At 47.1% G+C, this 19,019-nt stretch overlaps 1 protein-coding gene across 1 annotated transcript in view; it reads right to left on the reverse strand.

Moving 5' to 3' along the window:
* Positions 1–1,443: 1,443 nt before the first annotated feature.
* The window catches only part of CASR (calcium sensing receptor), a 77,643-nt gene continuing 60,067 nt past the window's right edge, over positions 1,444–19,019 (reverse strand). Inside the window, exons 5-7 of the mRNA XM_040597050.1 lie at positions 11,311–11,541; positions 7,542–7,665; positions 1,444–4,612 (exon numbers count right to left, since the gene is read on the reverse strand). Of these exons, the coding sequence (XP_040452984.1) occupies positions 3,162–4,612; positions 7,542–7,665; positions 11,311–11,541 (1,806 nt within the window). The 3' untranslated portion in view covers positions 1,444–3,161. The remainder of the gene's footprint in view (positions 4,613–7,541; positions 7,666–11,310; positions 11,542–19,019) is intronic.

Genomic DNA, 19,019 nt, shown 5'->3' on the forward strand with positions numbered 1-19,019 from the left:
GCGCTCGGCTCCCCGCCATCAGCCAAGTTCGACGAAATCCCACCGCAGAGCTGATGCACTTTGTTACTGCTTCGCAGCCAGACGGCTCGGGAAACACCACACTGGCACACGCTTCCAGTAGGTTTTTGAGCCGTGGGGGGTGGGATGGGGCAGCTGTTCTTGTGGGCAACTTGTGGTGGGACATGCCAGTGGAGGTTCTCAGGCTTGAGCTTTCAAGAGAAGGATGTGACCCAACTTGTCTTCGTCAGTATTGCCTCGTGACACAGACATGCCTTGGGACAGGTGTCTGAGCAAACCGCTCCTCCCAGACGTGGCAGGATGGGAACACAAACTCTCCTCCATGCACAGGACAAAGGGTTTGGTTGCCAGTCACCTTCACGAAGGGGGTCTTTTAAACAGACCTGCCCTTGCACCTAGCGTGTGTGTGACTGCAATAGGTGCAGCAGCGGCTCTCACCCAGCTGTGCAGCCAGAGGCTTAGAGCTCCGGGTACGTGTGCAGTGAGGGTGGCTGGGGGCTCCCCCGCGAACTGAGCACGGCTGATCTGCTGCTATTATTAAATTATGGCAGCTGTTGGAGCCTCATTGTGTGCCATGGTACAAATTCCTTTTAAGCAGATGTAAAGAACAAAAAAACACCTTAAGAATGAAAACCACCGAAGTGTCAACATTATATACTGTGTGCATAGCCAGTGAACATTGTTCTCCAGACAAGGCAGCTGATGGTGATTTTCTCTGTCTTACGTTTTGTTTGTGCACAGTCACCCGTTTGTGTCTTGTGTCATTTTCATTTCATTCATTAAGCTCTTCCACGCTTTCAATGCTGTCAGCTTCACTTCAGGGGCTACTGTACTGGGTTTGGCCCATAGGAACGATTCGGTAGCACTAAAACTATTTGGCTACTGAAATTTTTGGAAGTGTGGGGCCGTAAAAAAGTACTTTTTTTTTAGCCCTTTCTGCCATCTAGTGCCCATATCTGTTCATGCATTTAGACAAGACTCCGCTCTCGATTCCATACCCTAAAACAAGCCTAGAGGCCCCCCAGTCAGCAGCCTGGGGAAGGAACCCGGGTTTTGAGAAGCGATGAGCAACTCTCACTGGCCCCAGGGGTAGAAGGTGGTTTCCAGAATTGTGGCCACAAGGATTTGTGCTTTCAGACTTTTTTTCTTTTAACCAGCTGTGCCATAGCTTTCATCAAATATTGTAATTCGCAGGCTTTACAGTTGGATTTGTTCTTACATTGTATAATCAAAATTTGAGCCCACTCTGAGGCTGTAACAGATCAACAAAAGGGTTAAAATTACTTGTCTGAATAGTGTGCTTTTTGGGGTTCTGGACTTCCATTTCTCTCTTAAGCCAAAACTCTTCCTTACAGCAACAAGTGGAGGTGGCAAAACAAAGTTTTTATGCAGTAATGTCGCCTGTAAGTTTTATTTGCCTGCCCTGGCAAAAGAACAACCAAGCAAAACCAGTAACAAAATAATTGTGGTATTTTCCCCAACGCATTCACACAGTCCTTTCATCTGCTCACACTAGGCTGCAGGCCCATCTACCTTCCCACAGACCACCTTCACGTTTGATGAGGGAGGGTACTGACATCTTCACGTCAGATGGTTGTTCTTGCACACGGGATCTGGGAAGAGGGAAATCAATTCTGCAGCACAACCCTAACCCGTCCTGCCAGGCTGTGGAGGGGTGCTTTTCCTCTCATCAGGCTGCAACAAATATCTCTTCTAATGACTCTCTTACTTCAACTTTTTGGGCATGGATGGAGCAGAACCAGGCGTGCCTGGCAAAACCAGAAGCACTTATGTCTGCTTTTGGGGGAGTGGGACGAGCATCAAGAGTAATAAAGCTCTGCTGTGCTCTTTTCTGAAGTCCTTACTGCTTTTCTTTAAGTACAGTCCACCCTTCTTGTGCCAGGTGCCCCTTCTTCAAGATGGGCCAGGAGGGAAATAACCTACTAGGTGGCCTATAAGAGCCCAAACGTATCCAATTTGTGCATTTGCCTTTGTGTGTGCCTCAGAGCCCAGGCCTGTATGTCTTCTTCATCCAGTCACCTACCAGCACACACGCTTCACATGTTCACCCGCTCCTGCAATCGTATTACCACATCTGGGGCTATTTCTCCATCCCTAACTGCTCCATTTCACCTTGTTTCATTTGCTTTGTGCCCGGCCCACCAGTACCGTCAGGACTAGCGCGATGCTCCGTGTAGGTGTCAGGCAGATTAATATGGCAAAGCACAACACTGACTATGGTGTGACAGGGTTAGCCATGTATGCCATGTGGAATATTACAGCAGCAACACTTTGTTAAGCATACAACTACTAGCGACATAATCAATCACGGATACATCTCATTGTGCTCTCGCAACGTTCTCCAGGGGAGGGGGATTTACAAGCTGTTCTCCCCCTCCACCAAAGCAGGCAGGCTGGAGGTAAAGCTACCTCTGCTGGAGGAAACCAGTAGGAACCTAGTAGCTTGGTCTAGTGCAATGGAGTCTGTGAAAAGTATTGTCCAATATTTCCCGCTGGCCAGAAAGGAGAGGACTGGGACATTACTAAATATAAATAGCAGGGCGCTCCGTCGCATTAAATACTTTACATGTTCACACCCTTGGCTGTACACAGCATGCAGATGTTGGGGGCTTTTTTATTTTCCCCGTGACCATGCTTTCCCAAGTGAAACCGTGTACCTTGCTTTTGTAGAGCTGAGAGTCCTGATGCACATGGTTACAGATCACATATACTGGATAAAGAGGGAATATTATACATAGTGGGAAAGAGGAATATTATACATAAATGTAAAAGCAGAGTATAGCGGAATTGCCTAGTGCCTCCCATAGTCAGCTGAGTTGCAGTCTGGCAGGAAAAGCTTACGGAGGCAAGGCAGCATGCAGACTTCTGCCTAAGCCCCACCAGAGATGATCTTCACTTGTCCTTCTGAGATGTCCTGGTTGCAGTAAAGCAAACGCAAATTCAGTCCAAGGCTCCCCAGACACAGTCCTTCCTCTGGAGGCACGTGTGTTACCCTGCCAGTGCTAAGTTAGGTGTGGTGGAGCTGTGTCACAGGAGTGTGTCTTTGTTGTCTTTCCCGTTCAGATGCAAGAGGTGAGCAAGTTCCTCTTGGGGGCTGGTGTGCTTCTCACAATCTTCTTTTGTTAGGAATGTACTGTGTTCTCTGTGACGGAGCCACCTCCAGTGCCTATAAAATTTCGGGAGTTAGCCGATGGCAGGGAAGGCTCCACCTCAGGGCTTGGTACCTCTTCTTTGGTGTCACCCACCACCGACTCCTGCGAGCTGGTCTCTGGGCTTGAAGCTGCCTGGAAGGTGGGCTCGGTGCCGAGGGGCTCGCTGTTCTGCAGGGGAAGCAGGGCCCTGTGTCGCATCAGGCTGTCGTCACTGTTCTGGGCCTCCAGGGAGTTCCTGTGCTTGGTGTTCCTGTTGGCCATGGCATTCTTCTGCGGCTCCTCGAAGCTCAGCGACAGGGTGACCGTGCCGCTCCCGAAGCTGACTTTTTGCTTGCACCCACGCTGCTGCTGGCGCTGCCGCTCAGCGGAAGCGGGCAGAGGAAAAGGGTCCTCGTGGTTGCTCTTACTGCTGATGGAGGAGGAAGGGGTGGAGCCGGTGGAACCCCCCAGGCTGTTGGAGCGCTTGCGCGACACATTGCTCCGTCTCAGTGTGGCCCTGGCGGCCACCTTGAAAGCGTGGGCAGCTGTGCTGCAGCGGACCTCCTCGATTGTGTTGCGGGAGGGCTTGAAGAGGATGATATAGACTTTGTTGAAGAAGATGCAGGCCAGAAGCCCAAAGCTGGCAGCCAGTATTGCGATCACCTCCACGGCAGAGACAAACTTGCCATATGTGCTGGCGTAAGCAGGGATGAAGGAGATCCACACAATGAAGAATATCAGCATGCTGAAGGTGATGAACTTGGCCTCGTTAAAATTCTCAGGCAGCTTTCGAGACTTGAAGGCGAAGAAGAAGCAGATGGCTGCCAGGAGGCAGGTGTAGCCGATGAGGAAGCCAAGGGCCATCAGGGAGCCTTCATGGCAGGTGATGAAGATAATCTCATCCTCCAGTTCATGGTTTCGGTAACTAGATGGCGGGGCTGTGTAGAGCCAAATCACACAGATGACAATCTGCACGAACGTGCACAAGAAGACCAGGAGGAACTGAAGGTTGAGGCCCCACCACTTTCGGTGGAGGCTCGTGGGGATCTTTGCTTCAAAGACAAGCAGGACACGATTGGTTTTCACCAGGATGCAGGAGATGCAGAGGACAAAGCTGATTCCAAAAGCTGGCTGACGCAGACGGCAAGTCCAGTTCTGGGGCTCGCCAATGAAGAACAACGAGCTGGAGAAGCAGCAAAGCAAGGAGAAGAGGAGGAGGTAGGACAGCTCCCGGTTTGTGGCCTTGACGATGGGTGTATTACGAAATTTGGTGAAGACTCCCAGGACAAAAGAAGTCAGGAAAATTCCCAGCACAGCAAAGAGAGTCAGAGCGATCCCAAAGGGCTCAGTCCAGGACAGAAACTCTATCTGCTTGGGGATGCAGGATGTGTGGTTCTCATTGGACCAGTAATCCTCAGGGCACTTGTCACAGGCACTTGCATCTGAAAAAGGAGTAACAGGGAGAGAGGGAAGGTTTGTCAGAACGAGAGGCTGAAATGTGGGATGACGCTACACACCGGCCTTCATCTTAAACACAGAGGGTGTTCCCTTTAGGTGTCTGCAGATTCTCAGAATCCTACGTTGGTGTCTCAGAGCGTTTTACACTGAAACAACCAGCCTCCCACAGGTTATAGAGCAAAACACAAAGCATGCTAAGTTCCAGCTTAAAAACATTCCTGTCCCTGCACTCGTGTTTTTGGAATCCATTTCTTGGTAAAACTTTGCAAACTTTGATTGTTGTCAGCTGTTACACAGGCTCTGTTCCTCTCTCTTTCTTGTGTCTTCATTTTTGTCATCTATTTCTGTCTGTCTTCATACCTCTCCCACTTTTAGCATTATTTGAAACATCCTGCCTGTCTCTATTACAGAGAAAATTAAAACCATGCTTGCCTCCTTAAGTGCTTTGAAAGCCTATTTCATATTCCACGGAGGCGAGTCTTAGATGTGTTTAAATTGCTCTTCCCTGAAGGCAGGCAATGCCCTCGACTCCCAGCACACTCTTGTTTCATGTTGGAACGTCAGGAGAAGATATGTCTTAATGATTTCACTCTCCTCACACCCAGCAAAGCGTCCCACTCATACTGGCAAAGGGAAAATTGGTGCCTCCATCTCTTTCCTCTACGTGAAACTAGTTGTGCCTACTGGGATGGCAACATACGTCACCAGTGGCTGCCATGACCAAAAATCAAGGACCTGCTGCTCCTGCTCTTCTTTGACCCAAATGGCTCTTGTGCTCCAGTGGTGAGGGTCATGACCCCTTTGATGGCAGTGGACAGAGGTTGAGAGCAGTGAGCTGGAAGTCACAACCTACCTCAGTCTTCAGGGTCCCAGCAGGATAACAATGGGCTGCAGTGAGTTTGGGGAACAAACATTCAGGAAACTTCTTTAGCAGCCATCTCCCTCTGAGCTTCGCACCTGAGCACCAGCAGGGACTCAGAGCACAGCTTCTGGAGTGAGCTTGATGCTAATGAGAAAGCCAGGAGTGCCCAGCTCATGAGGACAGAGGATTTCAAGCTTTCTCATTCTGGAGGGGTGGTTGGAGGGAGCACCTGTGACCTGATACAGTACTGCTTTCCTAAGGACTGGTTGCCTCACCAAAGCTGTTCATGGGAAAAACTGGCACTAGATGCAAAAGCTCAGTCAGGAACTCCCACCACCACAAGTCATTTCACTTATGTCCATTTTTAAAAATATTTTTAAATATATATAAATATATATATACACACCCAATAATTTTTATTTTTATTGTGCCTTTTACCTGGAAGCCTATTGCAAACTGCAGAGCAGGCAGAGCTAGCTTGATGTGGTGGGGATCGGCCACCTCTACCAGAGACAGGGGCAGCTGTTTAGCACTACATGCTAAAGATGTGCTTTCGCTGTTATCTGGAGGTGACTTAGAGACCATGCTGCCACTGAGGGGAGTAAACCAGATCTCCCTCCTCCCCCAGGGCTGCTCTTTCCTGCCCCCTCCTTTGTCATAGCACTGGAGGTCATACAGCTGCTCCTTGTAGCTGGAAACTCAGCCTGCCAAGAGTTTGTTTTCAGGAAGACCAGAGACCCGATCCAACTCACTCTATGGTTGCACGAGTACCAGCACTGCTCCCAGACCAAGGGTGGGAGCAAACAGCTGGGCGAGGACACGACAGATTGTCTCCTTTGGTAGCATCGCTGTCTCAGCTGGATGAGACTGGTTGTAAAGCTGCTCTCTATGCCCATAAAGCTGGCAAGCACACAGGATAAAAAGCATTACTGTCAGCTGAAATTTCAGCAGGAAACTGTGGAGACAGAGGGCAGTCACCCCCTCAGCCCCACAGGTTTCACCAGCACACCAGTGCTTGCTCCCAAAATCAAGTGGAAAACACCAAAAGATCCCTATTACAAGTGACCAGAATTGCTTCTATTTAATTTGAAAATGCTGCTCCCAAGCATCCTATAGTACTGTATGTTCATGCTAAAAAATTACCATTCCTATCTGACAGGGCGCAAATTAGATTCTCCCAAAAGAGAATGCTTGTTCAGTTTTGCAAGCAGCTTACTGAAGTGTTCATCTCAGGCAAGGTCTGCAGTGCGCACTGGGACCAGTGCTGCTGGCGAGGGTGTGAGGAGATCCTGAGTGCTCTGTGGTGCAGAGGGGCTGGCTGTTCTGAAAGGATTTACTTGCCTGGGGATGCCCAACACTGATGGAGCACTAACAGGTTGGAGATTCAGAATTTTTCAGCTAGTTCTAAAACTGAGGTTACCTTTCCCCTCCACTGCAGAACCTGAGTGGTTTCATCCAAGCTCCCACTGAAACCAACAAAAAAGATGTCCATGGGTGTTTGATAGGACCCAGAGATGCTGGTCCCTTGCAGTGCCAGTGCTCAACAGAAGCTGTGGTTGGTGACGCCATAAAGGGAAATATTCCTTTCTGCTTGTGCAGTCAGGTATGGAATGGACTTTATTTCTTTGTAAAGCATGAAATAAAACCCTGACAACATGAGGAAAAGATGGAGGCAGACAGATAACCACAGGATTTAGGATTAGGATAGGGAGTGTCTCCTTCCTGCAGGTTTTTGGAGGAATAAAAGCTACTGCTACAGTGCAATGGAGTTTGCTTGTAGCTGCCTGAGAGGCTTCCTATATGCAAATCCTTTTCCAAGTTCTGTGCCTTAATTTTCCTAACTTAGAGCAGAAGAGACAAGCAGGCTTAGCAGAAGACAGGACTCAACTCCTGTAAGCTTTTCAGAAGTCCCCCCAGACCTTCTGTGAAGCCCCTGACAAGGCAGCCTCCAGCTCAGCACTGCAGGGAAGCGATTCCAGCACAACTGCAGGTGATGCCCGAAGGGCTCGCATGGTCCTGTGCCAACCGCAGAGCCGCTCTGTGGGTATTACCTGTTTCATCGCTGTACTCCCCATCGGGGCAGTCCACGCACTCAAAGCAGCAGGTGGGCTCTCCCTCAATGATGCCCTTCCTCGTGCCTGGGAGGCAGTCCCTGCTGCAGTTAGAGAAAGGCACCTGCAAGAAAAGAGCCCAAGGAGGGTTAATGGTGGCAGTGCCTCACATGCAGCCTTTCTACAGCAGGCCCTTGGGCTTCCTCCAGGAGCATTATTACTTGATTAGCACGCTGGATGGAGAGCCTCAGAGACTTACCTCTTCCCTCTGCAGAACAGACACATTTTGCACAATAGTGCTTCCCCAGCTCACTGCAGTGATATTTGTAAGAAAGAACACAACGAGGGATGGTACGGAGGATCAGCAGATCTTTGTAACCTCTACTGTGTTGTGGCACTGTAAACTTGTATGTGACCCATGACACACATACCAGAAAACAGTCATTAAATGGTTAAAAGAAAACAATTAATCTCTACTGGCAGGAATTTGAGTCTGCCTTGGAAATGATGGACTCTGACTGCTGATCCCTAATCCTATATATTGCATATTGACTGCTAATGATTTGTGGGAATTCAAACAGTTTCTTGAAACCCACATTCTCCTCCTGAAGACCCTCTTCAACGAAGAAACAAAAAGGTAAACTAACTAAACAAGGAGGTTTCATATCAAAGAAAGAAAAAGAAAAAAAGAAAGGCCCTGTTTTTAGAACACTGAACATCCAAAGATGCATATCAGCAGCCATATGCTGGTCCAAAGGCTTCCAGACTTCTGCTTCTGCAAATGAGGAGCTGTGTCCCCTGCTGGCTGCGCATTTACGCTGTGTGTGAGCCCTCCTGGGCACGGTCATATCCCAGCAGCAGGTGCCTGCATGGGCATGCTCACGGTGCTCCTGACACACGCTGACAACAAGGAGTTCAACATGATAAGTGAAAGCCTGGGCCTTTTTAACACAGACGCACAACCTGAGGTTGAATTCACCTTTTCCCAACAAAATTAAGAAAAAGAGCTGACACAGAACATGGCTTTCTCAGCTCAGGGGAGTTAAACCCACAATTTCCACTGCCAGCAGGGGACCATGATCTGTACATACTTAAGGGCTGCTCTGGCTGGAAGCCTCCAGTCAGCCTTGCTGGAAGGCTGCTGCTAGTCTGCCCAGGTGCTGCCAGCCCGCTGACCTCCAGGAACCTCCTGTGTGGATGCACCTGGGCAGCGAGTCCGGGGTAAGGTTTGGGAATTGCCTGTGTGCAATTCCACAGGGTAAGCAAGCCCTCGGCAGTGGCAGCTCCTATGTGGAGATGCCCATTTTGTGTCTCAGGTCGCCTGCCACTGAGAGCGGTTGCTGTTGCCTAACACTCTGAAGTGTAGCTGCAGCACAGTTTGGGAATCCTGTTTCTTAGCTGTTAATCAGGATTGCATAATTAATTGGACAGACATATCCAGGACAAATCCCTGCAGCTCCCCGCTGGAAGCACTCTTTGCTGTCAATGCCTATTGCTACTAATACAGTGTTCCGTATTATTATTAGTAGTAGTATTTTTATTATTGTTATTGCTGCTATTATTATTATTATTATTATTAGCTGTATTATTATATGATCTATTCCTTAGGACAGCCAGCAGGTAGTGCATCCTCCACCAGGACTCCATCAGTCTAGACTGTCCTTCCCTAGGCTGCCACTGATGATTTTGAACAGGGCTGAATCAAAGACGTGACTGAAGTCATGCACTGCTTCCCCATGATCTATTAAGCTGATTGAGCTTTCAAGGAGGAAAATTAAATTGGCTTGGGGCATGATTTCATCTTGACAAATCCAAGTTGGCTTTTTCTTATCAGTTTATTATCCTCTAGGTGTTTATAAACTGTTTAATATCTTTTTTTTTTTTTATCATTTCTTTTAGGTTACTGAAACTCAACTCAATTGTGTGTCATTCCCTTGGCTCTCCTATACCTGCTTTTAAAAACAGGTATTACGATTACCCTCCTCTAATCCTTTGAGACATCACCCATCCTCCACATTTCTCAAAGATGAAGTGCTAGTACTTTTGAGATTGCTTTGGCTGCCTTCTTAAGTATTCTGTGGGGAATTTCATCAAGTTCTGCCAAAATGAATCTATCTATCTTACCTACTCTTTAACTTGTTCTTTTGCAAGTCTGGCCAATGCTGAAGTTCCCGTGTTAAAATTAACTACATTTAATCTTTTTTTGAGGATGACAGAGGCACAGAAGGTTTCAGTGAGTGAAGTACTGGCTACTCTCTTACAGCAGAGCCTTTTATCCAGAGGAAATTCAAACTCTATAAAGTGGAAAAAGGGCTGCAGCAGACACAGCGATCACAAACCCCTCCACTGGCACACAATTTACATACCCTGGCATGACACTCAGCAACACCCGGTTGCATTTTTAACAGAATAGTACAGAGCATGAAGATAAATATTGCACTGTTGGAGGAATTTAGACTAAAAGAACACAATTACTCAGTTTAAGTAAAAAACAGTAAACCCCTAACTGTTGGAAAAGCTGCCAGTGGTAGTTGCAATGGTCAGAAGGAGGGGTTAGAATACCAAGGGTTTTAATTAATTTCTCTTGTGGTTTGTGCTCAGAGACTCCAGCCGGGCTTAGAAAAGCCTGAGCTCAGTATTTCTGCAGTAATGTGTCCTGCCTGACCCATGCCTCCTTCAGAGAGCTCTGGATTTAAACCATAAGTGAAGGTGGGGTATCTGGAGTAAAGGCAAGGCATAACTGATGGTGTAAGTGTATTAGGCAAGTGTAGCTATTGCAGAAGCAGTTCCCCGATCTGTCAGCCAATGTGAATAATCACCTGGAAGTGAATTGCCTTGTTCATTAATCAGGTGCTGATTTAACACATCTAAACATTGCAGCAGGGCAATGACATTTCTAAGCTAGTGCTCCCTGTGTCACCTCCCAGGCCACAAGCCAGGTGCCAACTGGGAGCTGGGGTTTCTGCCTAGGCTGGAGTGGGCAGCTGGTTCTCCTCCGGAGATCTCTGCGCCCATGTTCCCATCACCTGGGGGAGACACAGCCCTGGCTGCTAGTGGTGGTAGAGTTACGCTGAAAAGATCTAACATATGCAAGAAAGTGGAGAAGGGCTTGGGCCTGACTAAAGTCAATGGCTGCATCACGTACTTTTGAGGCTGCAGAAGCCCCTTCGGGTAGCTTAAGGCAAGGTAGCAGGTACTGGCATCTCCCACTATTGGAACACCGTGTCCAAGTTGACTTGGGGAGATTGACAGGGCTTGTTCTGTTTGGTTTGCAAGGCAAGGGTGTGAGGAAGGCTCTGGGACTTGGGAGGGTAAAGCCAGCAGAAAGAGCTGCGAATTTAACTAGGAGCAGGAAGAGACACTTCTTGATAGAGAGATACTGAGAGAGGAGGAGATGGCTGCTTTCAGCAGTGAAGCTGTGAGCTCAGGAGGACTTGACTTACCCAACAACCAGACTTAGGTAATGAATTTCTTATCCTTGTGGAAACAGCATTGCAAAATTCCAAGCTATCTACATGGGCCAGAAAAAAGGCATCTTTTAAACCGTTAATACCCATGCTCATCAAAGGTATAGCAGGGGAGAAGCAGCTGCCCATTACATCCAGAAATGTGTAATTAGGGTGTGAAAGACTATAGCTGAGACCATATATATAGTAAGATGAATGGATCTTTTAATGAGATATAGAGCCATAATATAAGGAGTGTGCAGGCTTAGTTAAAATTTCAGCTTGCAGAAACCTGGGGGAAACGTGAGGATTTAAGCACTTACCTCCTTAGAGAATCCACTCCACAGGATCTTGTTTTCATTGATAAAGAGCCTCTCCCCTTTCTTGGCATACACATTGTAGTGCCCGACTTCTTCGAAGACAACTGAGCCATCCTCCGGAGAGAGATGCCAATTGATTATTGAGTAATTCCCTACCAGGTCCCCAAACTCATCAAAATCCACTTGTTCCCCCATGTTATTGGTGAAATTTAAGTGTCGCAGATGCTTGAGAACCTAGAGAGAGATAAAGAGACACTGTGAATGCCTTCTTGTCACAACCCAACCACAGAACACATCCGCTATGATGTGAACTGGAAATAATCACTTTACTGTCCTTAATCTCTTAAAAATCAATTAATCACAGCAGTAGCAGGCTTTCTCTCATAGACATCACATGCATACACAGAGCCTGTAGAAATCTCGCAGACAGCACAAGGTACCATGCCTTCAAGGTGGTTGGCACCCATCTGTAACGTACCAGCTGCTACCCCATCGGCCAGGTAGCATTCCTCTTCAGCTCCTCTGAGCCACCTCTGCAAGCGGGCAGAGAAGTGGCAGCAGCCAGTGAAGCATTTTGGTCACCCACACATCCCTCTCACCCTGCTCTTGCAACCATGTTGCATAAATGCTCTCAGCTGGGATTGCTCACCTCTGAACGATCAATCACTCAGAAACGAGAATGCTTGAGAAACAATTCAAATTTGCCTTTTCATTGAAAACCTCAAGCTCAATGCACTTCAATAAAAAAAAACAACAAATCAAACTCGTTCATTGCATGGCAGGCCTGGAGAATTCATACGGCTTTTTTTTGGCTCCTGTCTCCTGGTTGCATGGTTTCCAGTAATCACATTCTGCCTGACCCCACGAGTTGACTCCTGTGGTTTTTACCTCATGCCTTAAACTGTCATATGCTGCAGGTAGAGCAGTTAATCTCACAGACAACTGCAGCTGCAAAATTCATGATCTAGATAGCCTGACAGGTAGACCTGAGAAACAGCAGCATGAAAGAAAGCCTGCACTAGCAAATGCGATACAATTTACCCACACTGTATTTTTCTTCAAAACTTATGCTGGATTATGTACTTATCAGATTCCCCCCTCACTCAGTGGATGTTGTTAGTGAGTTTCTCTGCAGAGCTCATCTATGGAGAGCTGAGGCAACCTGAGGGCACCTGGCTGGCAGCTGCCCCTGGACCACTGCGGCACAGTTGCTGCTGTCCTTCTAGTGCCTGTGACAGCTTGTAAGCCCAGTCCTCTTTCTTGCTTGCGAGTGCCCAAATGCACAATCCTGGGTGGCAAAATGTAAGAAAACCCAAAACGTAATCAATTTGTCTGTGCAGGAAGAGCCCTCCTCACCGCACAGACACAGAACAGACAGTATTGTTTTGATGAAACCTTTTCATCTGGGAACACAGGGACAGGGCAACAGAAACACACTATTAATTCCTGCCAGTTTTGCTAAATTGTCTCATTTTTCTCTGTTTCCTTTTGGGATCCTCTTATAACAAGCTAAAATCCCCAGAGCTACAGAGATACCCTCGTCTCACTGCCCATATCAATGCCAGCCTGAGAAAGTCTGAAAAAATCATAGCAGCACTACGCAGGACGTGGCTGGCAATACCTTTTCAGCTTTGTGTGATGTTGATGGAAGTACATCAAAATATTGCCACAGCAGTCAGTCTTTGAATAAGGGGTGTGATGGTGGAGGCAGAATTTTTTTTTCCCATCTTCCTCATCTGTAGACCAGCTCCCCTGTAAGATGCACAGCTGAAATGATCTCACTGAAGAGCCAGGACCTGTCTCTGGGAGATCTCACCTGCTGATGGACATGGCAAAAGAAGGTGCTGTGCTCTGGCACTTTGATGGGGACAGTCGGGGCACTGCCTGCTGTGGGGAAGGAAAGAGGAGGCTGTGCCCTTCTCCTCCCCCTCATCCCTGAGGGGCACTCAGGAAGACGCTGCTTGCCCAGCTCCATCAGGACAGAGCAGAAGCAGCTCTGAGGTCAGAGCGGGTGATGCTGCAGATCCACAGTGATGGCTGTACTGCATCAGCTCACCCTGGCCTCACCTGCAGCGGGGCTGCAATCCTGGGCGTTAGCAGGAACCCTGCCCATCAGCAGTGCAGGTGCCAAGCAGCGAACCCACAGTGCTCTGCAGGCTGCAGCACCTCCACAGCGTGACACCTGCAGCTTTGACATCCTGATCAGATTTGAGCTGTTAAGTTGAGCTGAATGCCATGTTTCTGCTCACTCCAACTCAGTATTGCACTCTCATGCAGCACTGTAGTGCTCTGCTGAATGACACTAGGATATCCTGACTGGATATCGCTGCTGGGTTGAATGTTACCTGTATAGACAGGAGGTGCAGAACTTGTACTTCTTACGGTTATATTTACTCCACACATTAGGAGACAATCTTGCAAGAGCCATACTGAAGATTGTTCACTACAAGTCCTGTCTCTCCTGGCCAGCTGCAGCGGCCAGGTCAGCAAGATGAATGGCGGTGAAACTTCTGGATTCCCTGGATGCCATTTTTTTGGGGTTTAATTTCATAAATTAAAAAAAATAATAAATTTGTTAATGTCATTCACCTTAATTAGTCTACTCCTTTGCCTTACCTCCTGACATTAGCCTTCTTTGAAAATAATATATCCCCCTGGCTACTGGTGGGTTTTTGTGGGATTAGTTTAGAAGCATGTTTCCCTTGATCAACACACACACAACTCCAGAGGATTCAGGTTATAAACCATTTCATGTATGAGCTGACATCTCTATCTGGTGGGTAAATATTCATATAAAAGCACTGATCTGAACTTAATATTGTCTTTCCCCAGGCACAGAACAGCAGGTTCAGTGATGCAGCCATAGCTGGGGAGCAGGAGAGCCCAGGTCTATCAGTTCATGCAGGAAAGACCTATGCCCTATTTAAAATCCCAAATGGAGAGGCAACAGCAGTAAAAAGCCAGTTTTCTCCTTCCAGCAAATACCAAAGTTTGCCTTCAAGTCTAAATTTCTGAGGGGCAGCTTGTGAAATGGTAACTGAATGACTACTAGGACGTGTTCCTGTATTAGATGGTAAGAAAATCCCCAAGTTCCGCTCTACAGGATGAAAATATGGTTTAAACAGCCAAGGAATATATAAGCACTAAACTTTAAAAAAGGAAGTTCTAGACTCTGAATAACTACAGTACTCTTTTATAGGCACAGTCTATCAATGATTAGTTAAGGGCTTTACAGTTAAAAATGTGTCACTGTGTTTTGTAACTAAAGATAGAACCATAAATACCCAGGACTCAAACCACAAAGACTTAAAAGACCCTGCTGCAGCGAGGGCAAGCATACGTGTCAGGAGTGCCTGTATCATACCCTGAAACAAGAGTTTACAAAAGAAGTGTTGACTCTGTGGCTTGACTACACCATTGGCAGCTGGTGGAAGCCTGCGGGGAGAGCACTGTGCAAGCTGCTGTCTTCAGACGGTTCTGTCTATAATTTTTCCTTCTTTCCCCCCCCCCCCCCCCCCTCTGTCACAGCCTTCATGTGGAATTGCAATGACTTGCAATTAAAACATCTATTATCAGAAAGGACTGGCAAGCTGTTCTCGAGTTCGCCCTCCCATTATTCCTGGTAAGGCCATTCCCAGCCACGTACCATCCCATCGTTTATCCAGGCTAGTTATTCTGGGTCATGTGGTTTCCACTCTTATGGAAGGATCATAAAACTGTAACAGAAATGCAGTTCTGTCAGGTCAGACCGGCAGCCCATCTCCCCGGGACCTGTTTCTGACTGTGGCCAACAGCAAACGCCTGCACAAGAGTGAAGGGGCTGTGACACCTCCCCAGAGCACTCTCACACATTTTGCAGCTCAGTGACTTCCTGGGCCAAAGGTCTTTGTACCTGATAACCTGGAGTGGAGTTTTCTTCCATGACGTTGCACATTTGTGTTCTGCACCTGTGAGAACTTTTCACATCCACAGCCTCCTACAGCAAGGAGAACCACATTTTATGAGAAAAGCACCTCTTCTCACCTGTTTGAACAGAGCAGCTAACTAACCTCTTCTGACGACCTTCACGCTTATGTTGGAAAAGACAAGGAACTGTCATTTGCTAGTCACCTTTTCCATGCCTGCCAGGATTTTACGAACCTTTGTCAGATCTCTCTTCAGCCACCTCTTTCCCAGGCTGATGAGCCCTTCCTGACTTTGCTGCTTCTTGTACAGAAGCTGTGCCATTGACCCTTCTCCAGACTTCCCCAGTCTCCTTCATCAATTCTAAGATCTTGAAGTGAGATGCACCAAGAGTTAATGAAGTGGCTCCAGGGCACTCTGCTCACCTCTCTGTCCCTTTTCCAGCATGACTGTTCTTAACACTGCATTTGCTTCTCTGACAACTACTCAGTCAGAACTGAGAGGTCCACCCAAGGACCTGTTCAAGCTTGAGGATCTCATTCTTGATTAGTCAGAACTCACCATTTATTTTTATACTCTTCTGTCTTTCAACCAACTACTAATCCATGTGAGGACTGAATTAGTGACTGAGCATACTCTATGACTAGGACTCCCTTACCCACATACATCCCAATGCCTTCAGAGAACTTCAGGAGGTTTGTGAGGTGGGGCTTCTCTTTACAAAAGTCATGGTGACTCCTCCTCAGTATACTATTTTTCCACCCTTTTATTATTTATTTTTTTTATTACAGTTTCTAATAATGGGTTCAGTCAGGCTCTGCTGGTTCCTTGGAACTCCTCCAGAACCCTTTTAGAAATTTGATGTCACATCTGTCAACTTCCTAGGCCTCAGGGCCTAAGACTGTTTCAAGTGAGGGGTTGGTCACTGTAGCCTGCACAGAAGTATTAAGCTTCATTTTGCTTTTGTGTCCCACAGCTTCTCCTACAGTCAGCGCCATTACATCCCCTGCAAGTCCCCTCTAACTAAGCAAACTCAGGAGCCTTCTCAAGTCTGTCCATAAAGAGCACACTTTTCTTCTGTCATGGCCTTACCTTGTCTTTTGCAGTGATAATCTATGGCTCAACAGACAGCCCTACTACTGAAGCGTTTAAAAAAGGATTTATGAGATTTTTACCCCATTTACTGCCTGTTCCCCATTCTGGTTTTTGTCCTGCCTTATTTTATTTTTACATTTAACTTGCTAGAGTTTATGATCCTTCGAATTTTACTTGCTAGACATAACTCAGCTGTTTGAAAGATGCTGTCTCACTTTTAATAAATACCACTTAATAACTTGGTTTGCCTTGGCAGCTTCCTTAGCCTTTCTCCACCTGTTCTTGATCTGCAGTAGACACTTACTTTGTGTCACTAGTATTAGGGCCAGCAGCAAGCAAAATAACCCACTTAAATTGTAAAGGCTGTCAGGCAGCAGGTAACTGTGTGGGCATGAATGTCCAGAGTTGAACTTCTGTTCTGTGGAGCACAAGCTCGCTGAGATCAAGAGGTATTGGTTGTACACACTGATAGCAGCTAAACTAAAGTGGCATGTCCTGAATCCTACAATTAGTAACAAGACGTGAGACAGAACCACCAGTTCGGAGGCTGACTGCAGCCAAAACCTAGGGCTCGGGGCTAGAAGGAAGAAGGTGAAGATATCTGCATGAAGAACACTGTTAGTGGGGAAAGATCCTGGAGGAGAAGGAGATGGTGAATGTTGGGGGGCACCCAGTGACCTTGGCCAGTAATGCTTGAGACTGGTCACTGTGGAGCTACACAGCATGAACCGATGAGTTCCACTCTGACAGACCACACACAGTGTCCCTGCTGGGGAGCGAGGGCGAGACCTAGTGACTGTAACGCCATGGGGAAAGCAAGCGAGTGCATGAGATACCAAGCAGGTTAAAGGCTCTAGGTTAATTCTTCAATAAATGTCAGTATCCAGATCTGCTGTGGGTTGTCATTTACTCTGTCTCAGCTGTGACAGGTCCTTAACTAGTCTCCTAGTTGGCAAAGGTTTAATATCCTTGGCTTCCTTCTGCTGTTTCTAACATGTTTCCTCACGAGGTCAAATGGTGCTGCAAGGGAAGCGAAGCTGGACACATTGTAGGTGTCTGTCCCCATAAAAGACAAACAATTCCTCCTCCCAACATGCAGTTGCAAGGAATCCTGTCTTGACAGTTAACATACATTTTCCCACACTGAGTTTTAATTTCTGTCTTCCTAGCTATATCCACACCTGTAAAACAGTTCTGGACTGATGGGTACCCAATGTTTTTCTCTTTGCTTTGATAGAGTGCCCATGCTGAGAGGAGCAAAGAATTCCGCTTCGTGGCTCGATGTGAAGATGAAAAGCTGGCAACTGTACTGAAGATGGTAAGTCCACCCTTTCATTCTGAACTGCTGAGGGCCCATCCTCCCCTCCTGTTCTGGATTCCTAATTGAGCACCCAGAGAAGATACTTTCATAATGCTGCAATAGGACTCGAGAGCTCAGCTATCACATTAGCCCAGTAGTCATGGTATACAGGATTTGGTTTCTGCCAGTGGTCACGTACCAGGAGGAAATATGCCCATGCCAGTTCTGAAAGAGCCACTTGTAAAATACTTTAAGAGGAGTGTTCCCTGAAACAATAGGATTTCTTGTCTTTCTTCCTTTTGTTTCCGTCTCTCTGTGTCAATCTTTATTTACATGCTAGCAAAGCTCTAATTTTTACTGTCTGTATCAATGTTTGATTTCTGCTGCATTCTCTGCTGAGGATTATCTTTTTCTGCCTGCTTTTTATGTAGGGCCAACTCTTAGGGTCTCCCAAAGCCAGTGCTGCCATCACACTATCGACCAGTTCTCACACAAAGGACCTGAGCAGGCAGGAGGGCACTGGCCCTAGTCCCTGGAGTCAGTAATACCTGTTTCCAGAAGCCTGAGGCAGGCTCTTGCCCAAATCTTGCCTCAGATCCCTTGCCCAAAGCATTCTTCTTGCTGGTAGGGGCTGAACTTTCCTTGCCCTCTATAATCTCTCCTCCTCCCCTGCTGCCCACTGTGCACCAAAGGGGACAACATGCTGTGCTGATGTTTTTTTTAAAACCAACATGCCAGGATACGCCAAAACGATTAATCTTGTCTTTTTCTGAAAGTTGTTCAGAAGATGTCAGAACTCTTCAGCCAGTAGAAGGTGTGATTCATTACCATACACCACCTGCAACATTCCAGCCAGAGCTGCCTGGTTTCTCTTGGCTTTCTGCTCTGAAGAAGTGACTGTTCATACTGTTTGTCACTATAAAGGTAACCCAGGTGAAGTTGAAAGAGGCCCAGGAACAGAGCTGGGATTCTCACTGTAAACACCTCTAAAAAAACCAAAAAGGGATGTCTTTCTGTTACACGTGTCCAGCCCCATGCACAAGGAGTCCCTGGTCTGTAGCTGGGACACTGGGCACTTCATAAAATAATGAAGACTAATCACCACCTACTGTACAAGGACTGGGCTGTACTCCAGGACTGAAACTATCCGGTCGGTAACAGTGTAGATGTACAAAGGGTGATAAACTCTGGAAGAAGGGCTGGTGTCAAAGAGCTGAAGGGAGAGGACATTGGTAGTCAGCCAGAGATTTATTGACAACACTGCGAAAGAATTCTGGCAGGATGGGGTGGGCATCCCAGCTCCGGTGAAACACTAGATCTGCCAGTGACTTGAAAAACAGGGTGCAAGATAGAATTGAGTTGGCTCAAGAATAGCTGTACAAAGGCTGAAAATAACTCAAGAACACTGAAAGTT

The sequence above is a fragment of the Falco naumanni genome, chromosome 5, assembly GCF_017639655.2.
Source record: "Falco naumanni isolate bFalNau1 chromosome 5, bFalNau1.pat, whole genome shotgun sequence".
Lineage (NCBI taxonomy): Eukaryota > Metazoa > Chordata > Aves > Falconiformes > Falconidae > Falco > Falco naumanni.